At 46.3% G+C, this 17797-nt stretch overlaps 1 protein-coding gene across 1 annotated transcript in view; it reads right to left on the bottom strand.

The window, feature by feature from the left end:
- The window catches only part of Pstpip2 (proline-serine-threonine phosphatase interacting protein 2), a 77016-nt gene extending 59704 nt beyond the window's left edge, over positions 1-17312 (bottom strand). The window contains exon 1 of the mRNA XM_055622909.1: positions 17155-17312. Coding sequence (XP_055478884.1) covers positions 17155-17187 — 33 coding nt within the window. The 5' untranslated portion in view covers positions 17188-17312. The remainder of the gene's footprint in view (positions 1-17154) is intronic.
- Between the last annotated feature and the right edge of the window lie 485 nt (positions 17313-17797).

Raw genomic sequence — 17797 nt, 5'->3', positions numbered from 1 at the left:
TTTATTTATTTATTTATTTATTTATTTATTTATTTATTTATTTATTTTTGAGGCATGACCTTGTTAGCTCAGGCTGGCCTCACTCTGCATAGACTCTTCATACCTGTTTTCTGTTTTGTTTTGTTTTGTTTTTCCTTTTGGGGGGATAGGGTTGGTTGTTTTTTGGTTTTGTTGTTGCTGTTGTTGTTTTGGTTGTTTTCCTTTTTAAAAACAAGGCCTCCAGGCCAAGCACAGTGGCGCATGCCAGTAATCCCAGCACTCAGAGAGGGAGAGGCAGGCAGATCTCTGTGAGTTCGAAGCCCCAAATTGTCCTCTAAGACTAAGATAGCCTTTACTCTTTATAAAGTTTGCAATACCTAAGCTGTAGAGACAGTTCACTGGGTCAGAGTGTAGACTGTCCTTGCAGAGGACCAGAGTTCAGGTCCCCATTTCTCTTCGGTAGCTCACACCCCTGTAACTCCAGCTGCAGGGGGATCTGATGACTGTGGCCTTCAAGGGCACCTGCACACACATGCACATAATTTAAAGTCATAAAAATAAGCCTTTTTTTTACATTTACAAGTTCTTTTGTCCTGGAGTACTTTTTTCTAATACTTTCACTTAAGCTCGGGTAAGATTTAGTCTAGTTTTGGCATTTGGTGCCAGTGCCACTGCTGGGGGCAGAGCCCAGGGCTTTGTGCAGGCTAAGCAAGGGCACCTACCCTCCGGGCTACATTCCCAGCCCAGTTTATTTTAGTCTCACTGTTGCCATTTTGCTGAGACTATCTAAAGCTCAGTGTACTTGGGGTTTTCCACACACTTCAGGCCCATAAGCTGCAGGAATAGGGTGTTTTCAATATATTCAAATTTCAGACTTAGGCCTGTATTAAATAAATGTCAGAATTTTAAAAGAAAGTTGCAGGAAGTATTCTTTTAATATGCTTTGTCAAAGTCCACTGCCTTGTCTCCTCTAGCTCACTCATCTATCTGGACATATCCAATGATCAGCTCACATGACCTCTGAGCACAGACAACTCAAGCAAGCATCTTAGATGTAAATCACATGAAAATGACATTCAACTGACCTACACCAGCTGCCTTGTTGACCCTAAATTGAAAGTTATTCCCACAGAAACTGTACGCATCTTTACAACAGGGGTGTTCATGGTTGCCAAAATGTTCAATAAGTGAAGAGACAGACAAGATGTGCTGCATCCATACAGCGAGGTGCTGTTCAGAGACGAGGAGGAATGAATTACCAGGCCACAGAGATGAGAAGGAATTCCTTCCTTACCCCCAACCCCTTCAAGCCTGTGGCATCAAGCCCAGAAGCATGGAGGAATCTTACACACACCCGGCTGGATGAAAGGAACCAGCGTCTACAACATGATTCTGATTTTGTGATGTGCTAGGAAAGGCAAAACTATAAAAGCTGAGAACATTAATGAGCGCCATTACATGGATTTACAGGTAGTGAGGCTATTCCAAGTACGATACAGTGGTGGAGACATGATTTTTCAGTTGTCTAAAGCCACAGAACACAGGAAGCCTGGATAAGCTATAGGCCTTGGCCAACCTTGTGTTCCTAATTAGTGTGCCACCTGAAACACTTGTACCCCACTAAAGTACGATGTTAAAAATGGAGGAGTGGGGACACATGGGAAATATATATATATATATATATATATATATATATATATTTAAGTAAAACTCTTCAACCAGTGGATGGGTTTTTTGTTTTGGTTTGGGTTTTTGGGTTTTTATTGTTTTTGGGGGGTTGGTTGGTTGGTTTTTGGTTGGTTTTTGTTTTTGACAGAGTCCATTATGTAGGCTGTCTAGCCTAGGGGTGCAAATTCCAGCATTGCTTCCACTGGAATTACAGGCATGAGCAATCACACTCACCAAGTCCTATTAATCATTAAAATATGCTGAAAATGTCAGGTGAGTGTGGTGGTACATACCTGAAATCCTGGCACTGAGAAACTAAAGCTACATGGAAAGCTAGATGACATCCCAGACTACATGAGACTAAAATAATTATTAATTAAATTGTTGGAAATGACTTAATGCGATGCTGTGGCTTTCTGGGTAATTACTAGAAACAAGGCTTTAGTGGCTTGATCTTTTAGCACATTAGGTTTTCTGGAAAGGGTGGTCAAACAAGTCATTGAGTTTCCTCTGAAAGCACCAGCCACTTCCAGCCCTACCATTCTCCACCCCCTTCTCCAGCCCTTCACTGGACTGTTCTGCTTCATCCTTCACCTCTCAGCCACCTGTTACCTTCTCAGGGAAATCGCCTGCAATCAGACTGTCACCCACACTTACCAGTAAGTCTCCAACGAGTTACTCAGTGTGGCAGGCAAAATGGTATACCTGCCCTGGGGGGGGTGTTAATCTCCAGAATTACTTAATAATTAAACAAGTGAGACAGGTTTTACAATTATAATTAAATTGAGGACTTTGAGATGTAAGATTATTCTAAACTATCCTTATGGACCGGATATAATCACAGAGAACCTAAAGAACAGGCCAATATGATTGCTGGGGGTTTGGGTTCTTTTTGTTTGCTTTGAGTTTTTCGAGTTGGGGTCTCACATTGTAGCCTAGGCCTCAAACTCAAAACAATAATCCTGCCTCAACCTTCTAAATGCTGGGATTACAGGCACGAGCCACCATGTCTGAACGTGAAAGTGGTGGACTGGGGAGATGACTCAATGTGCGAAGTTTCAAAAGCCTGAGTATCTGAGTTCACCCCTAGCATGCAGCAAAAGCTGGGTTTGCCTCATCCTGAAACTGGGAGCTGAAATAGGATGGCCCTGGGGTTCACTGGCCAATCAGTGTGTGAACTCCATCATCTTCTGTGAGAAAGAGAAACAGAGACCCTGTCTCAAAGAAACACAGACACACACACACACAGACACACACACACACAGTGAGATATATATATGTTTGAGTGAGAAAAGACACGTGACCTTCAACCTGTGGCCTCCATACCAGCACACACCAATACATATACCTACACATGCTCATACACCATATACACAGGCACAAAAATTAGTCAGTTACTTTCTAAAATGAAAACAAAAATGGCCCATGAGCCAAGTCCTACAGGTGGTCTACAGTACTGGTTCCCAGCCTTCCTAATGCGGCGACCCTCTACTATAGTTCCTCCTGTTGTGGTGACCCCGTCCATAGAATCATCTTGTTGCTGCTTCATAACTGTAATTTTTCTACCATTACGACTTACAGTATACATGTCTGATATACAGGGTATCATGCAACCCTTGTGCAAGCCCTGTGGGGGCTGCAACCCACGGGTGTGAGAAGTGCTGGTCTAGAGAATGGGCAAAAGTTCAGACTCCTCCCCTCCAGTCTTCTCCCAGAAACTCGCTCCTGAAACATGCCAGCTTTAGACTCAGGAGACGGACACGTCAGGAGTACAGACAGGCATTTGTGAGTCCCTAAGTTTGAGCCCCTTGGCCCCAAGCATAGAAGGAAAGAAGAAGACAAGAAGGAGAGAGGTAAGAGAGGAGATGAAAAGGGTGGGAAGGAGACTGAGGTAAATTTGTGTTGTTTTAAGCCAGTATGTCTCTGCTAAATTGTTAAAGCAGGGATAGGAGACTGATATACTCTATCTCCTCCACTGTAATCACCAGGCTTCTCTATTATATAGTATATTTATTTAACTACAAGGAGTCTCACATATTAGAATAGAAGCTCCTGCAATCTTGTAGTACAAAAGAGGTCCTCATAAAGGTAGACCTTTGACCCCAACTTGAGGGGGCGTCATTCGAATGCCACAATACAAACACACAGACTCAGAAAGTTGTGCTACCAGCCCAAGTGGGCCAGCAACAGCATAGCAATAGCACAGCCACACAGAGCCAAAGCCTGTGTCACTCGGCACTCCAGGACCTTGGACAATCAGACAGCAGGAGTAGAGAAATCCAGTCCACACTGTGGCACATGCCTGCAGTCCTGAGGCAGAAAGACCCGTAATTCAAGCTATCCGTGGCTACACATTGAGTTGGAGGCCAGCCTGAGCTACAGGAAACCTTGTCAACAAAAACACAAAGGAGCCCAGCACCATGAGGTGCACAAGGCCACACAGCAGAGAGCATTCTGGAAACCTTGAGAAGAAATGTTCTCGGTAAAAAAAAAAAAAAGGGGGGGGGGTGCAGGCATCTAGAACATTATTTTGCTTAGAAATTTGAAATTTGGAGTCTATCATGTAAAGCATAGGGTTTGCAGGGAGGCGTAAAGGTGAAGGCCAAGAGGAAGCACAGTTTGGATCCCATTGATTAATATGGTTTTGAATAAGAAATCCTTGGGAGCAAGCTTCCTCCAGGCTGGGCACAAGCAAATGGCCTTTTATGACACTTTTGTTCTTTATAATGATTGACAAAGGATGGGTACATTCCTGATCCTCTGCCACAGGCTGGACCTCTTGCCCAGCTTTTGTGTTTCCTTTTATTTTAATGGCAAGCCTTGCTACGTACTTTAGGCTGGCTCTCCACCCATGCTGTCTTGCCTCCTCTGGAACTGCAGACATGTGCCACCAACCCAATGCCACCTGACTGTTTATCCCCAGATGCTCCCAAACTTTTTGTTGAGACAAGTAATGCCGCTCTTGCCTGAGTGGAGTTTTTCTAACACATACAGCCAAACCCTTTCCTAAACACACCCAACGGTTCCCCAGCCACAGCCAATGAGCAGTGCCTTCTCCCACAGCAGGGGGCTAGCAGTGAGGTGTTTTCCTAATTTGCTGATTTTCGTAGGTGAAAATCTATCCATAGTAGAGTTACAATTTTCACCTATCAATCCCTGGATGGGGTGAACTGCTGGGGTCTTTTGAAAAGGATTTGGCTATGCACTGACTTACTTTGCTGTTTTCCTTATTACACAGGTTCATGGAGGGTAGCACATTACCACAGCCTGTGAGCAGAGCTCAGGGGACAACTTACAGGAGTGGGTTCTCTCCTTCCACCACACCTGTCCTGTAGATCCAGCCTGGCAGCAAGTGCCTTATTTGCTGAGCTATCTACCTCTATTTTGGTTTTTCTGAGGCAGGGTCTCAACTCTGAGGATGACCTAGACTCACTGTGTAGCCCAGGTTGGCTCTGAACTCACAGGGAGCCTCATTCCTCAGCCTCTGGAGTGCAGGGATTGCAGGCATAAGCCACCACACCACTTCTGTTTTAATTTGAATTTTTAAATTTGAATTTTATGAGTGGGGTCAGACATTTTTCCCCATACAATTCACTCTCATTCTCTTTTGTGAATTACGGAAGTGACTTTTAAATCAGGATAAAGAAGTAGGTGGGGATATGAAATTCCCTTCTGCTCCAAGGTAACGCCCAGCATCCTTATGCTACATCTGTATGTCCCCAAGGACCTGACTTGCCCAGCTTCTACAGCAGCCCTCCACACATGCACCACTTCCTCTCAGACGACCCTGACTGGTAGAGGCAAGTGCCAGTCAGACCTTTGACCTTTGTTCATCATGAGCTACTTTCCGTGTTAAATAATTATTTATAATATTTATTATTTATTTATCAAAATAGAATTAAGGGCTGGAGAGATGGGTCAGCAGTTAAGAGTACTGACCTTCCAGAGGACCCGGGTTCAATTCCCAGCACCTACAACATGGCAGCTCACAACTATCTAGATCCAATGGTACTGACAACCTCACACCAACACATACAAAATTAAAAAAAAAAAAAACAACAGAATTATTTCTAATGCTTTTTTGCACCTCTTTAAAGTTTATCCTGACCCCAGCTCCTAGCCTAGCCCAGGCCCTGCCCTTTTCCCCCACTCTGGAGACTGCCCTTTCCACAGAGCTTCCTGGAAGGGTAGATGGCTAAATGACACAGAAATGCATTTGACAGATTTGAGAGCAATCTGGCCACAACATCTGTCATGACACTGCTCTCCAGGGCGGATTCAGTTGATCTGGCTAGCTGGGCAGCCTTCCACCTTCTTTCTCCCTCACCACTCTGGGTGCCTCTGCTGAAGATGCCAAGGGAAGATGGCAGCCTTGGGCATGGAAGAGAACCAGTCTCCAGTCAGTGGCATTCAAGTAGCTGCTTTCCTCCATGAGAGCCTCCATTGAGCTCTCAAGATACGTGTGACTTCACCACTGCCTCTCTTGGGGTACACTTAAAAAGTTTTTGTTTGTTTTGGTTTTTTCAGACAGGGTTTCTCTGTGTAGACTTGGCTGTCTTGGACTCGCTTTGTAGAACAGGCTGCCCTCGAACTCACAGAGATCTGCCTGCCTCTGCCTTCCCAGTTGCTGGGATTACAGGCATATCACACCCAGCTTTTGCTTTGTTTTTTGTTTTGTTTTGTTTTTTAACTTACAGAATATTTGATTTTTCTGCAACAAATACCTTGGTAAAAAAGAAAAAAGTTCCTAACCTCAGAAACCAGAAAACATACAAAATGCTGGGATGCTCAAAGGTCTGGTTTTATAATAGGCCTTTTCTTACCACAGTAATAAATGTATGTCCTCAAAATTGCACACTGAGCCAGGGGTAGTGGTGCACACGTGTAATTCTAGCACTTGAGAGAATGAGGCAAGAGGGTCATAAGTTCTAGAATGGGGCCTACGAGGTGGCCCAACAGGTAATGGCGCCTGCAGCCAAGCCTGAGGAGCTGAGTTCAATCCCCTAACCCAGATGATAGAAAGCGATTAGGAACTAAGTTTCATTTGTTCAAACAATTCCCTTTTTTTTTAAGATTTATATATATATATAAACACTCTATTTGCATGCATGCCTGCATAACAGAAGAGAGCACTATAGATGGTTGGGAGCCACCATGTGGTTGCTGAGAATTGAACTCAGGACCTCTGGAAGAGCAGACAGTGTCCCTAACCGCTGAGCCATCTCTCCAGCCCCAATTCCTTAAATTTTAAAAGTGGTTCACTTCTCATTTATCATCCCAATTTCTTTCATTACTCTAACTCAAAGACATTACATGCTGACACTCCAATGCACAGAGTAAACATATTAGCATTTGAGTGCACCAGAGTACCACTGGGCCTGCAAACCTCTTATCTTCACAGTACAACAGAGAGCTCAGGCCAAGGGTGGCTTGCAGAATGACTTTAGGCAATCACTCCCCACTGAGTAAAACGCTTTAGAGATTTCAAGTGACACCTGATCAGGTGGGCTATCACTGTGCTTGACAAACCTCCTTGTTTTCCCCAGGTACTGTTCTTTCTGACTAAGTCCCTCCTGAGTGGTGGGGGTCTTTGCAAATCCAGATTCTCTCAGGCCCAAGTCCTTCCAGGATTCCAGCTTCCTCATCTGAAACCTCAACCACAGGACTCATTTCCTGGCCCTCAGAAAGCAGACACGCTTCCTGCTGGTGGGGCCCTCTGGGGTGGTTTCTGCAGGGAAGGGTAATGAGCTCCTACATGTGCTTTGAGAGCGGAGAAGGCGGTGGCACAGCTACTCATATACCCTTGACTGAAGACCCATCCTCCTCTATCCAGAAAGGTAGTCCTCTTCCACTGACCAGCTTCAGAAGAAACACACATAGAACAGTGAGGAAGGAAGGAGACACCCAGCTAGCCAGCTGGATCAGCCAAATCAACCCTGGGTAATCAACAGCCGTCGCAGCCAGACCAGCCTCACATCCTACATAAGTGTTTTGAGTCTGCAGCTTATCCATTCCTTGAGGCAAAGTGCTTCCCCTATAAGCCTCATGACTTGAATTCCTGGCAGAGGGAGAGAGCATACTCCACAAAGTTGTCCGGTGGCTTCTGTGCACACATGCCTCCTCTCACAAACACACTCAGACACAGGCATACAAAATGAAAAATGAGGGGAAAAATAAACCATGGCACAGAGGTCCCCTCAACCACAGATGATAAGGGCACCTATGCCTACGTCATCCAGAGACGCCTGTAAGGTCTTCCACCAAGGTCCACCACTCCTATGAAATTACCACTGTGACGAGAGAGAGAAATGGTCTTATTGAAGGAACACAGCAACGGGGCTGGACAGGTCCTGTCTGTCGTGAATTTCCAGAATCAAATATCAAATACAAATTTTAAATACCTTATGCATCTTAATGTTATTTAATGTAGAAAACTCTGGAAATTATACACCTGTCAAACAAGAACAGGATGGTATCTCTTGTGTTTTAAAGAGTTATTAGGGGCTGGAGATGTAGCCCAGTATTCACAATTTGGAGAAATAAATATCTGAGATAAAGTTATGATATTTTAATTGAAATATTGAAATACTAAAAAGTATGTGCACAGTGGTCATAATTACATGGATGTACCTTACTGAGGGGAACACATAGGCTCCCATGACAGGGCTGGTGTCACAATTCATTATCTGACAAGTGATCCAAGGAAGTCATGGTGTGGACGATGGCAGGTGATGTGTTCAGAGAGGCAGTGGTTGTGGTAAGAGACCACTGAAAAAATTTCCACAAAGAACAATATGACTTGGTTTATGTTTTAAGAGCTCTCTGAGTGACCTGGGGTCTGGAAAACAGCAACTTCAAACCAGAAGAACAAGGAATGAAAGTCTGGGATGGCAGCTGAACAGCAGGCCTGGAAAATAACCAGTCCAGGTCAGAAAGGGGGACCAAGGCACCTGTGTAAGGTCTCTGCAGAACAATGTGAGGAGAAAGGTTTTGGTTGTTTGTTTTGGAACACTGTCTCACTCTGTAGCTCAAGCTGGCCTGGAATTAAAGGGCCTCGTGCCTCGACCTCCCATGTACTGGGCTTGCTGGTGCATGTAGCACACCTACCTTGGAAAGGTTTTTTTGTTTTGTTTTGTTTTATTTTGTTTTGTTTTAAATACTTCATATGCTGGAGCATTTTAAAAGGAGAAGGGTGAATTCACCCTTCAGACAAGGGTGAATAAGGAAAAAGGAATGTCCAGGAAAACCAAGAACAAAGAAGAGGTTATAGTATAGATGTAGCTCTCTTATATCCTAAGATATAAGATATATTCTTATATCCTAAGAATGTGGACAGTGACAGTGATTCCTTCTCTCTCTCTCTCTCTCTCTTTCTCTCTCTCTCTCTTTCTCTCTCTCTCTCTTATGGAGACAATGTAGTCCTGGCTGGTCTGGAACTCACTACTAGGCTGGCCTCAAACTCACAGAGATCCACCTGCCTCTGCCTCCCAAGTGCTGGAAATTACACACACACACACACACACACACACACACACACACACACACACACATACACATATGTAATTGTATTAAACTATAAAGAATCTAAGTATCTAAGTGAAGGAAATATTTACCTTAATTATTTATAACCTTGAAACTTCTGGAGCTTTGAATTTCTTTCTAAATGAAAAGTTAAAAGTAGCAGCACAGTTTCACAGGGAAGTAGGACGGTGGTAGAAGAGAGTTACGGCTGTCATCAACAGATAACGCTCTGAGTAGCTCCATGAAGAAAGCATAAGCAGGGGCCAGAGAGATAGCTCAAGGACAAAGAGCACCAGATACCTGATGCTTTTCTGGAGGAACAGGGTCAGCGGCCAGCACTCACGCAGCAGCTAGGCGCAGCAGCTAATGGCCATCGGTAACTCCAGTTCCTGAGGACCCGACATATGACTCAGACCTCCTCAGGCACTGCACACAATGTACAGACACACATGCAAGCAAAACACCCATGTATAGCAAACATAAATAAATTCGTTAGAAAGAAAAGTGCACTCTGGGCACACTGGTGCCCATCTATAAACCCTGCTCCTCAGGGGCTGAGGAAGGGGCATCTCTTGACTCTAAGAGCTTGAGACCAACCTGGACAACACAGCAAGATTCCACAGGAGGGAGGGCAGGGGAGAGAGAGGGAGGAAGGGGGGCTGAGGGGAGACGGGAGTGCAGGAGGCAAGAGCTTTAAGAACTGTGAGGAAAGACTGTGCGGTTAGAGTGGGTATATATGAAAAAACACTGTTTCCATTTTGTCATAAGGAAGTACTTAGATTTTTCAAAGCAGGTGCTTTTGTTACTGTCCCTTTTTTTTTTTTTTAAGTATTCACTTTCATCAGGCAAAACCTTTCTGCCTTTGCATGTATTCAGATTTTGTCTTATGGATTTCTTAAGGTATTTTTTAACTACTAAAAGACTCCCATAAAATACTTAAAAAAATACTTAAAAATTTTTCAAATAAAATAAGGAATCTTGACAAGTATTTTAAAGATCGTTTTTCTAGCTGCTCTGGGGGGGGGGGGTAATGAACCAGAGAGCAGCAGCTTGCCAATGCCTCTCCTGGCCTTTGCCTTAAGCAAAACAGAACAGACAAGCCCTCTCAGTGCCTTTGAGTGCCAGACTCAAGAGTGTTCACAGCTCAGAGCTGGGCACAGAGGAGGCAGCTCCGTGGTTAGGAGCACTTGTTGCCCTTGCAGCATCCGAATGGCACTCACAGCCATCTGTACCTGCAGGCCCCAGGGCCTTCCACACCCTCTGCACACCTCTGAGGATACCAAGCACAGGCAAGCACACAGAACATATGCATATATGCAGGCTGCTGAAACATGGTCAAAAGAATGACACCTGTGAACAATGCCTTGGGGAACTGTGAGAGAGGCTCCGGGGGAGAGAGCCTCTTATCTCAGGAGGATTTTGTTTCTTAGATTGTTCTTGGACATGACTTCATGCGTCCTGTGACAAACATTTACATTCAATCTATAAGACATGTTCATTCTTGTTGGATACAGAATATAGCTATAGAGTCTGATCTGGTCAGTGGACCCTGAATCTGGATATGGCCTGCGGCCTTGCCCTCATGCTTTAATATAATATAATCTATAGTATGTGCTAGGCAATCATGCTTAAATTGGTCTGTCCTGAGAAAGTTCTGGGAAAGGGCTGCTCAGTTAATATTTAGAATGTGCTTACTGGCATTTATTGACATGTTTTTCTAAACTCAAACAACCTTCCTTGGATCATTGCTCCCTTGTTTCATTCGTAAAAATACACTGAAACTGAAGTATCAGATTGTACTCTGCCCCATTCTTTCAGGTCTTCAGATCCCAGTTCAAGCAGTCAAGATCTGCATAGGTCAGATAAAAAGTAGACCAGGCAAAACATAAAAACTTTTTAAAAAGACAAGCTCAGCACCCCTGTAATCCCAGCACCTGGGAGGCAGAGGCAGATGGATCTCTGTGAGTTCAAGGCCAGCCTGGTCAAAAAAGCAAGTCCCGGACAGCCAGGTCTATTACACAGAGAAACCCTGCCTCAATAAAAAAATAAAATAAATAAATAAATAAATAAATAAATAAATAAATAAATAAATAAATAGAAATAAACAAAAACACTTAAAAAATCTTTTTAAAAGTTTGTTGTTTTTTTGTTGTTGTTGTTGTTTTTGTTTTTGTTTTTTTTTTAACTAGAGCTGGTGCCAAAGCACACTGTGTCAATTCTAGCATTCAGGAAGCCAAGGCAGGATTTTAATTTGAGAATCTAGCTCAAAAACAACAACAACAAATCAGAGAAATATCCTAAATGTGCAAAATACCACATGGAGTCAGTATGCACTGAGTGGTATAGCTTTTTTGTTTAAAAAAAAAAAAAAAAAAGGAAGGAGGGACGGAGGGAGAGAGGAAAGGAGGAATAAAGGAAGGAAAACACAGGGTCCCAAATGGCTCCAAAGCACACAGTATTGAGAAAAGCCTTGAGCAAGCCAGACAATGTGTGGGCCCCACTCTAGGGCCAAAGGTTTGGAGCAGAGGAACAGTTGTGGTTTGACAGCTAGGTAAAGAATTAATTATGAAGTCCCCAAAACTTCCTCTGGATAATCTCCAGATAGAGTGAGGGGTGTTGCCCATGCAGATGTAAGGTGCTGACAGTGACTGGGAAGCTACAATAGACCCATGGCACAGCCTGGACCTGAAACTCAAAGGAGGCTCCTGGAAATCCCCTAGGGTAGGAGGACTTCCATCTGTCTCTCCTGGAACTGGTTCTACAATCGCCTGTGCGTGCCCATAGCTGAGAGACACTTGTCTGAGTATGCCCACATCTGAAGAGCACCGTCACTCATCTATGCTCAAGACTTTCCCTCCACTGTGGCTCAGCTATTCCTCCAGAGCTCTGGAAACCACATCACTGTCTAACTCTGGTGAGAAACCATCAAAGATAACCAAGATAAATCAAACAGCGCTGTCTAACCGACGGGCCACAAGAGGTCACGAATACGGAAGAGTGTGCACAGATAGTAAGGCAAACTTCATCAGGGCTGATGCCCTGGATTCTTGTTATGTTTCTTGGATCTCACTGTGTAGCCCCAAATGGCCCAGAATTCACAATACAACCTACACGTGACCTGAAATTCAAAGTAATCCTCCTGCCTCAGCCTTCTAACTGCTGAGATTATAAGCATGAACCATGTTTTTAAAACTACTGATTATGGGGCAAGAGAGATGGCTCAGCTTTTAAGAGTAACTGCTGCTCTTGAAGAGGACCCAAATTCAGCTTCCAGCACTCACAACCATCCATAATTCTAGTTCCAGAGCATCCAACAACCCCTTCTCACCTCCCAGAGAATTGCATGTTCATGGTGCTTACACATACATGCAGGGAGAACACTCATTCTCATAAAGTAAATCTTAAAATACACTTTTGAGGGGGCTGGAGGGATGGCTCAGTGGCTAAGCACTGTTTGCTCTTCCAAAGGACCTGGGTTCAATTCCCAGCACCAACATGGCAGCTCATACCTGTCTGTAACTCCAGTTCCAGGTGATCTGACACCCTCACACTAATACACACAAAATAAAATAAAATATGAATATATCTATATATACATACTTTTGAAATATGATTTTCTTCTAAAGCATATCCACCAAAGGTTTCCTTTATCTATTAGTTATTTATTTTGTATTTTACATTTATTTTATTGGGAAGGCATGCGGGCTTGCCAGGGTACATTTGTGGAAAACAGAGGACAACCTGTAAGAGCTGGTTCTCTCCTCTCACCATGGGTGTCCCAGGGATCAAACTCAGGCCATCAGGCTTACCTTTACCCACACTGCTGTCTCACTAGATCAAAGGGTTCCTTTAAATAAATATTTTCATAGTACATTTAAGTAAGATGTGTTGGCTAAATTTTCAGGAGCAGTACTTATTTTGATCATGAGCCCTTCAACTTCAGCATGTACCTCTCTGAAACCTGTGATGGCTCTTTCCTATCGCCTTTGGTCCCTATTTCCTTCTCTGTTCCCTTCCTCCTTCCCAAAGACAGGCATTCATCCACTGCTGTTTCCTCCTCCTCCTCCTTTCTTTCTTTCTTTTTTTTTTTTTTTTTTTTTTTTTGGCTCCAGTTTTTAGAAACAAAGCTTCTCTGGGTAGCCCTGGCTGTCCTCGAACTCTCTCTGTAGACCAGGCTGGCCTGGAACTCAGAGATCCACCTTCGTCTGCCTGCCAAGTGCTGGGATTAAAGGTGTGTGCCACCATGCCCGGCTAGTGCTTCTTTTCTGTATTATTTTTTAAATTTTCTTGGAGACAGGGTGAGCATGCCACAGCACATGTGTGGAGGTCAGACGTCAACTTGTGGAAGCTGGTTCTGTCCTTCCATCGCATGAGGGGATTGAGTTCAGATCCTTAGGCTTCACTCCAGGTGCCTTTATCACTGAGCCATCTTGACAGGACCCCCCACCCCCACTCCAGCACTTCCTCTCAGACTTGCCTCTTCATCCTTCCTCCTAACTGTCCCTAACTTCCTTTGTCACCTGTGCCGATAGTGACAACAGCTCACAAGTACAAGGTACCAGGCACTGTGCTCAGCTCTGTCATTTAATCTCACAAGAGTCTTCTGGAAGAGACTAACACTGTCTCCACCATTCCACGTAGAGAAACATAAGTCCAAGGGGCTTAAGCAAACTGCACAAAGCCACCAAGCCTGTGAAGGAGTTCACCTCAGAGGCCCCACTGACAGGAGATGACACACTTGTATTTTGTGCTGTTCCATGTAGTCTCCCCAAAACACCCTTTCCGAAGGAACAGAGCCATCTCCACCATCCGGAAGATGTTGGCCAGCAGATGACAGAGTACTCACTAATATGTTTCCAACAGTAAAGATATTAGAATAACTCCCAAACCCTGCCCGCTGACACCCTTTCCCTTCCCCTGGAAAACTCTTCTCTGATAGGAAGTGAGGCCTAGGGCAGAGGAGAGCTTTGTCATAACAGGTCTCTACAGGTTCCACACCTGACTAAATATTGCTGATTGTCACTTCTCCCTCCTCCTTCTGTCTCCACAAACCAGTTCCTCCTGCTGACTTCCTTATTTCAGGACATCCCCCACCTCATTCTCCAGTTCCCCTTCTGCGAAGCTAGCTGGAGGCTCCTCTCCTTCCATCTGCTTCTGACCTTTCAGTTAACTGCCCAGGCCTATGATTGCCTCTGATTTCTGTGGTTTCTATATCTGCCTCCTTTTCTATTTCATGGTCTCCACCTAGAACAGGCTTCCCTGCCCCAATTTCCTTGGCACCTGCTAACTAATCCCCATCCCCAGACCCTTTTCCCTCCTCTATACTCTTCATTTTTATTTTTGAGACAAAGTCCAGCTGTATAGCCCAGCCTGGCTTGAATTCCCAATTGTCCTGCCTCACACCGGGCTGGAATTATAGACATTTGCTGCCACAGCCAGCCCTCCTCTATATTCTTGAGGTCAAGCACCTAAGGCCATTAAAACCTTCATCTCTACTTCCCTTCCTCAGGAGACGGCTATGTTCCAGCAAAGCTGGAAACGGTTTAACCCCAACAAATGCCACACCTCCTGGAGCACTTTACATAGAGAAAGAATTTCATACAGCCAGGCACAGTGGCGCACACCTGTAAACCCAGCACTGGGGAGACAGAGGCAGGTGGATCTCTGTGAGTTTGAGGCCAGCCTGATCTACAGAGCGAGTCCAGGACAGCCAAGGCTACCCGGAAAAACACTCTCAAAAAAAAAAAAAAAAAAAAAAAAGGAAAAAACAGAAAGAATTTCATACAAGTTTGTTAAACCCAGGAAACCAGTACGTGCTTGTGCTTTCAAAGTTTTCTACCTCATCCAGACATGTTCTCGTCCCTAAAACAAAGTCACTGTCACAAACCTCAACTCCGTTAAAAGACTTTTTCCCTTCTTCCCCTAAAAGCACGGCTACCTAAAGGTAAGTGGCCTTTCTTCTCTAACGGCTCCTCCTACCCCTTTTCTCCCAGGTCCTGAAACCCCAGTCTTATTTGCCTGTACCGAGGTAGCCACAATCCAAGCATAGTAGCAGGTGTGGAGGACCAGCCCACCAAGAACTCCCAGCCCGGCGGAAAGGGAAAGGAAGATGCTAGTTAACACTCTCCCACGCCCTCTCCCACGCCCAGCAGCAGTGGGAAAGGGCAGCGCAGACATTCACGCTGGGGCATGCTCACTCCATGTCACTCCCTTGGAAACACTTCAGTGAGCAGAGTGGTTAGTTCATGCAGAGCCCTGGGCCACTATTCATCAGCTCCAGGGCCTTGAGAGTGTTGCTTAACCTCCCTGTCAGTTTCCTCATCAGTAAAATACGGTGGTGAGTCAGTTCCCTCTAAGGGTAACTGGGAGGTTTAAAGGAGAAATGTGTGTGAGGCATAATAATCCACACAGTAAACAATCCAGTCCTTTTCATTATTTGACTCCAAGTATTCCTGGAGCTATAGAGATGAACAGTACCTTTGCAAACAGTTACTCAGGTAACTTCCCCCTCCCCTTTGGTTTTGTTGAGGCAGGGTTTCTCTGTGTAGCCTTGGCTGTCCTGGAATTCGTTCTTGACCAGGCTGGCCTCGAACTCTGAGATTCGCCTGTGCCTCCTGAGTGCGGGGATTAAAGGCATGTGCCACCACCCCCTGGCTCTCAGGTAACTTTTTAAAGTAAACCAGAAACTCGCCGCCAGCACTGCTCTGTGACCTTCACCCTTCACCGTTGGTCTCAGACTCCGCTCTACTCCTCTCCTCGACAGTGAACACGGGATGGCTGGGAGCTGTCAATGGCTTCTTAGGATGGTGACACAGCCTTCCCAGAGCTGGAAGCCATCACTTCCAGCTCTGGTTTTTGGGGTTTTTGTTTTGTTGTTTTGGGGTTGGTTGGTTGGTTGGTTGGTTGGTCTCTGTTGTTTAGGGTAAGGAGAGTTAGGGAATGAGGTAAGACACTCTGGCTCTTGCTGCTGGGTGCTGAGACTGGTGGGAAAGGGTCCTGGGTCCTTAACTTAACCCAGGCTAACATATCCAGCGTCGAAGAGCAGCGTCTTCCCTTGACAACCTTGCTCCAGGACCAGATGTGCTGCAGGCACGCCCAGGACCGTGCCAACATACTATCCGCTAAAGCCTCTGTACCTCAACTCGTTAACCAGAAAATAAGCACTCCGCTATGAACTGCACAAAGATCTGTCCTCTCCCCCACAGTATAAAAAGGTGCCGATTTCCCAGGCCTCCTGAGAGAGCCAAGTATAAGGTTACTAACCTTCGCTGTAATACGACCCCATTCCTTTGGCTTATGGTCGGTGCCCTAGAAGGATCTCAAAACCTCAAGCAAAAGGGACACGGATAGGCTCTAACTGTCGCTGGGGTCACACACAGCAGGAGAGTGCTCTGGTAGGCAGATCCGAAGCCAGGAACATGCAGGGTCCTAAAAAAAGGCTGAGCACCTCGGTAGCTGTGGGTCAGCTCTCGGGTGGACGTCTTCTCGCCCTGTCTTAAAATGAAGGTGCTTCCTCCGAATTAAGGGGAAAACGGACACTTGGAAGGTGGGAATCACCGTAGGGTAAAGGGAATGTGAAAAGGATGCCTCGGTGAGGGAGGGAGAAGACTAGGACCTGCACCGCGAAGACACCGCCAGCTCTCGGGTCTCACACAGTGGGGCTGGCGTTCCTGGGGCGCTCCGCAGGCTGCGAGGGAAATCAGAAAGCGCAGCTGCCAGGAAGGGCAAAGCTCGGGCCGGGAAGCCGGGGTGACTGCTCACAGCCCCATCCCGGTTCTCCCCGCTCCGCGGGACTCCGCTTCGGGCAACCACGGGGCCGGGACGCTCCTCCTTTTGGGGCTTCAGTTTTCAAGCGTGGGAACGAGGGGTGACGTCAGGTCCCAGGTGTTCCAGGGAGCGCGCCCTCCCCGCGCAGCGCGATCCCCGGGAGCGAACCCTCAGGATAGAGGCGCGCCCCCCGGGCCGCCTGGCGTCGCGCTGACTTACCCAGAAGTTTCCCTTGAACAGCGAGCCCGTCATGCCGGCGCGGAGGAGAGGGGGGCCGCGGACGGAGGACCGAGGACAGAGGACGGCGGGCAGGATCGCGCCTAGAGTTCCGACTGTCGGGGCCAAGGTCCGGAGCAACTTCAGAGTTCCAGCGCCGCTCCGGGAAGCCGCCCCGGGTCCTAAACCACGCCCGATTGCGCCCGCCCCGCGCCCCGCCCCCGCCGCGCACCTGCAGAGGGCCGCCCGCCCTGGCCCTAGGGCGCGGCCCGTGCGGGCAGCTCTGCTGCGGGTGGCGGCCAGCCCGAGCCCCTTCCCGCAGGACGCCTGATCGACTCTCAGAACCAGTCCTTCTTCCTGAAGCCCACTCCGGGCCCTTCCCACCCGGCCCGCTTGACAGAGAAATCCGGACCACGGTTCAGTAGAAACCTTAAGATGCTGAAAACCTGGGATGCTACAAGGAATGGAGGGCACGGACCATCCTGCGGGTGGCTGCAAGTTTTAGTCTCAAATGCCAAGAAAAATGCATTACCGATGTTTCACTGAGTATCTTAACCTGAACTCAGTGAAGGTCCCCGTGCACCACCAATCTCACCCAGCAGTAAAAGCCAGGCTGCATCTGCTCCCTCTATTCTCCAACTCTTCT

This window comes from Psammomys obesus, unplaced genomic scaffold, assembly GCF_907164565.1.
Source record: "Psammomys obesus unplaced genomic scaffold, mPsaObe1.curated_primary_1811, whole genome shotgun sequence".
Taxonomy (NCBI): domain Eukaryota; kingdom Metazoa; phylum Chordata; class Mammalia; order Rodentia; family Muridae; genus Psammomys; species Psammomys obesus.
The sequence above is the reverse complement of the archived record's forward strand: the minus strand, read 5'-3'. Positions and strand labels throughout refer to the sequence as shown.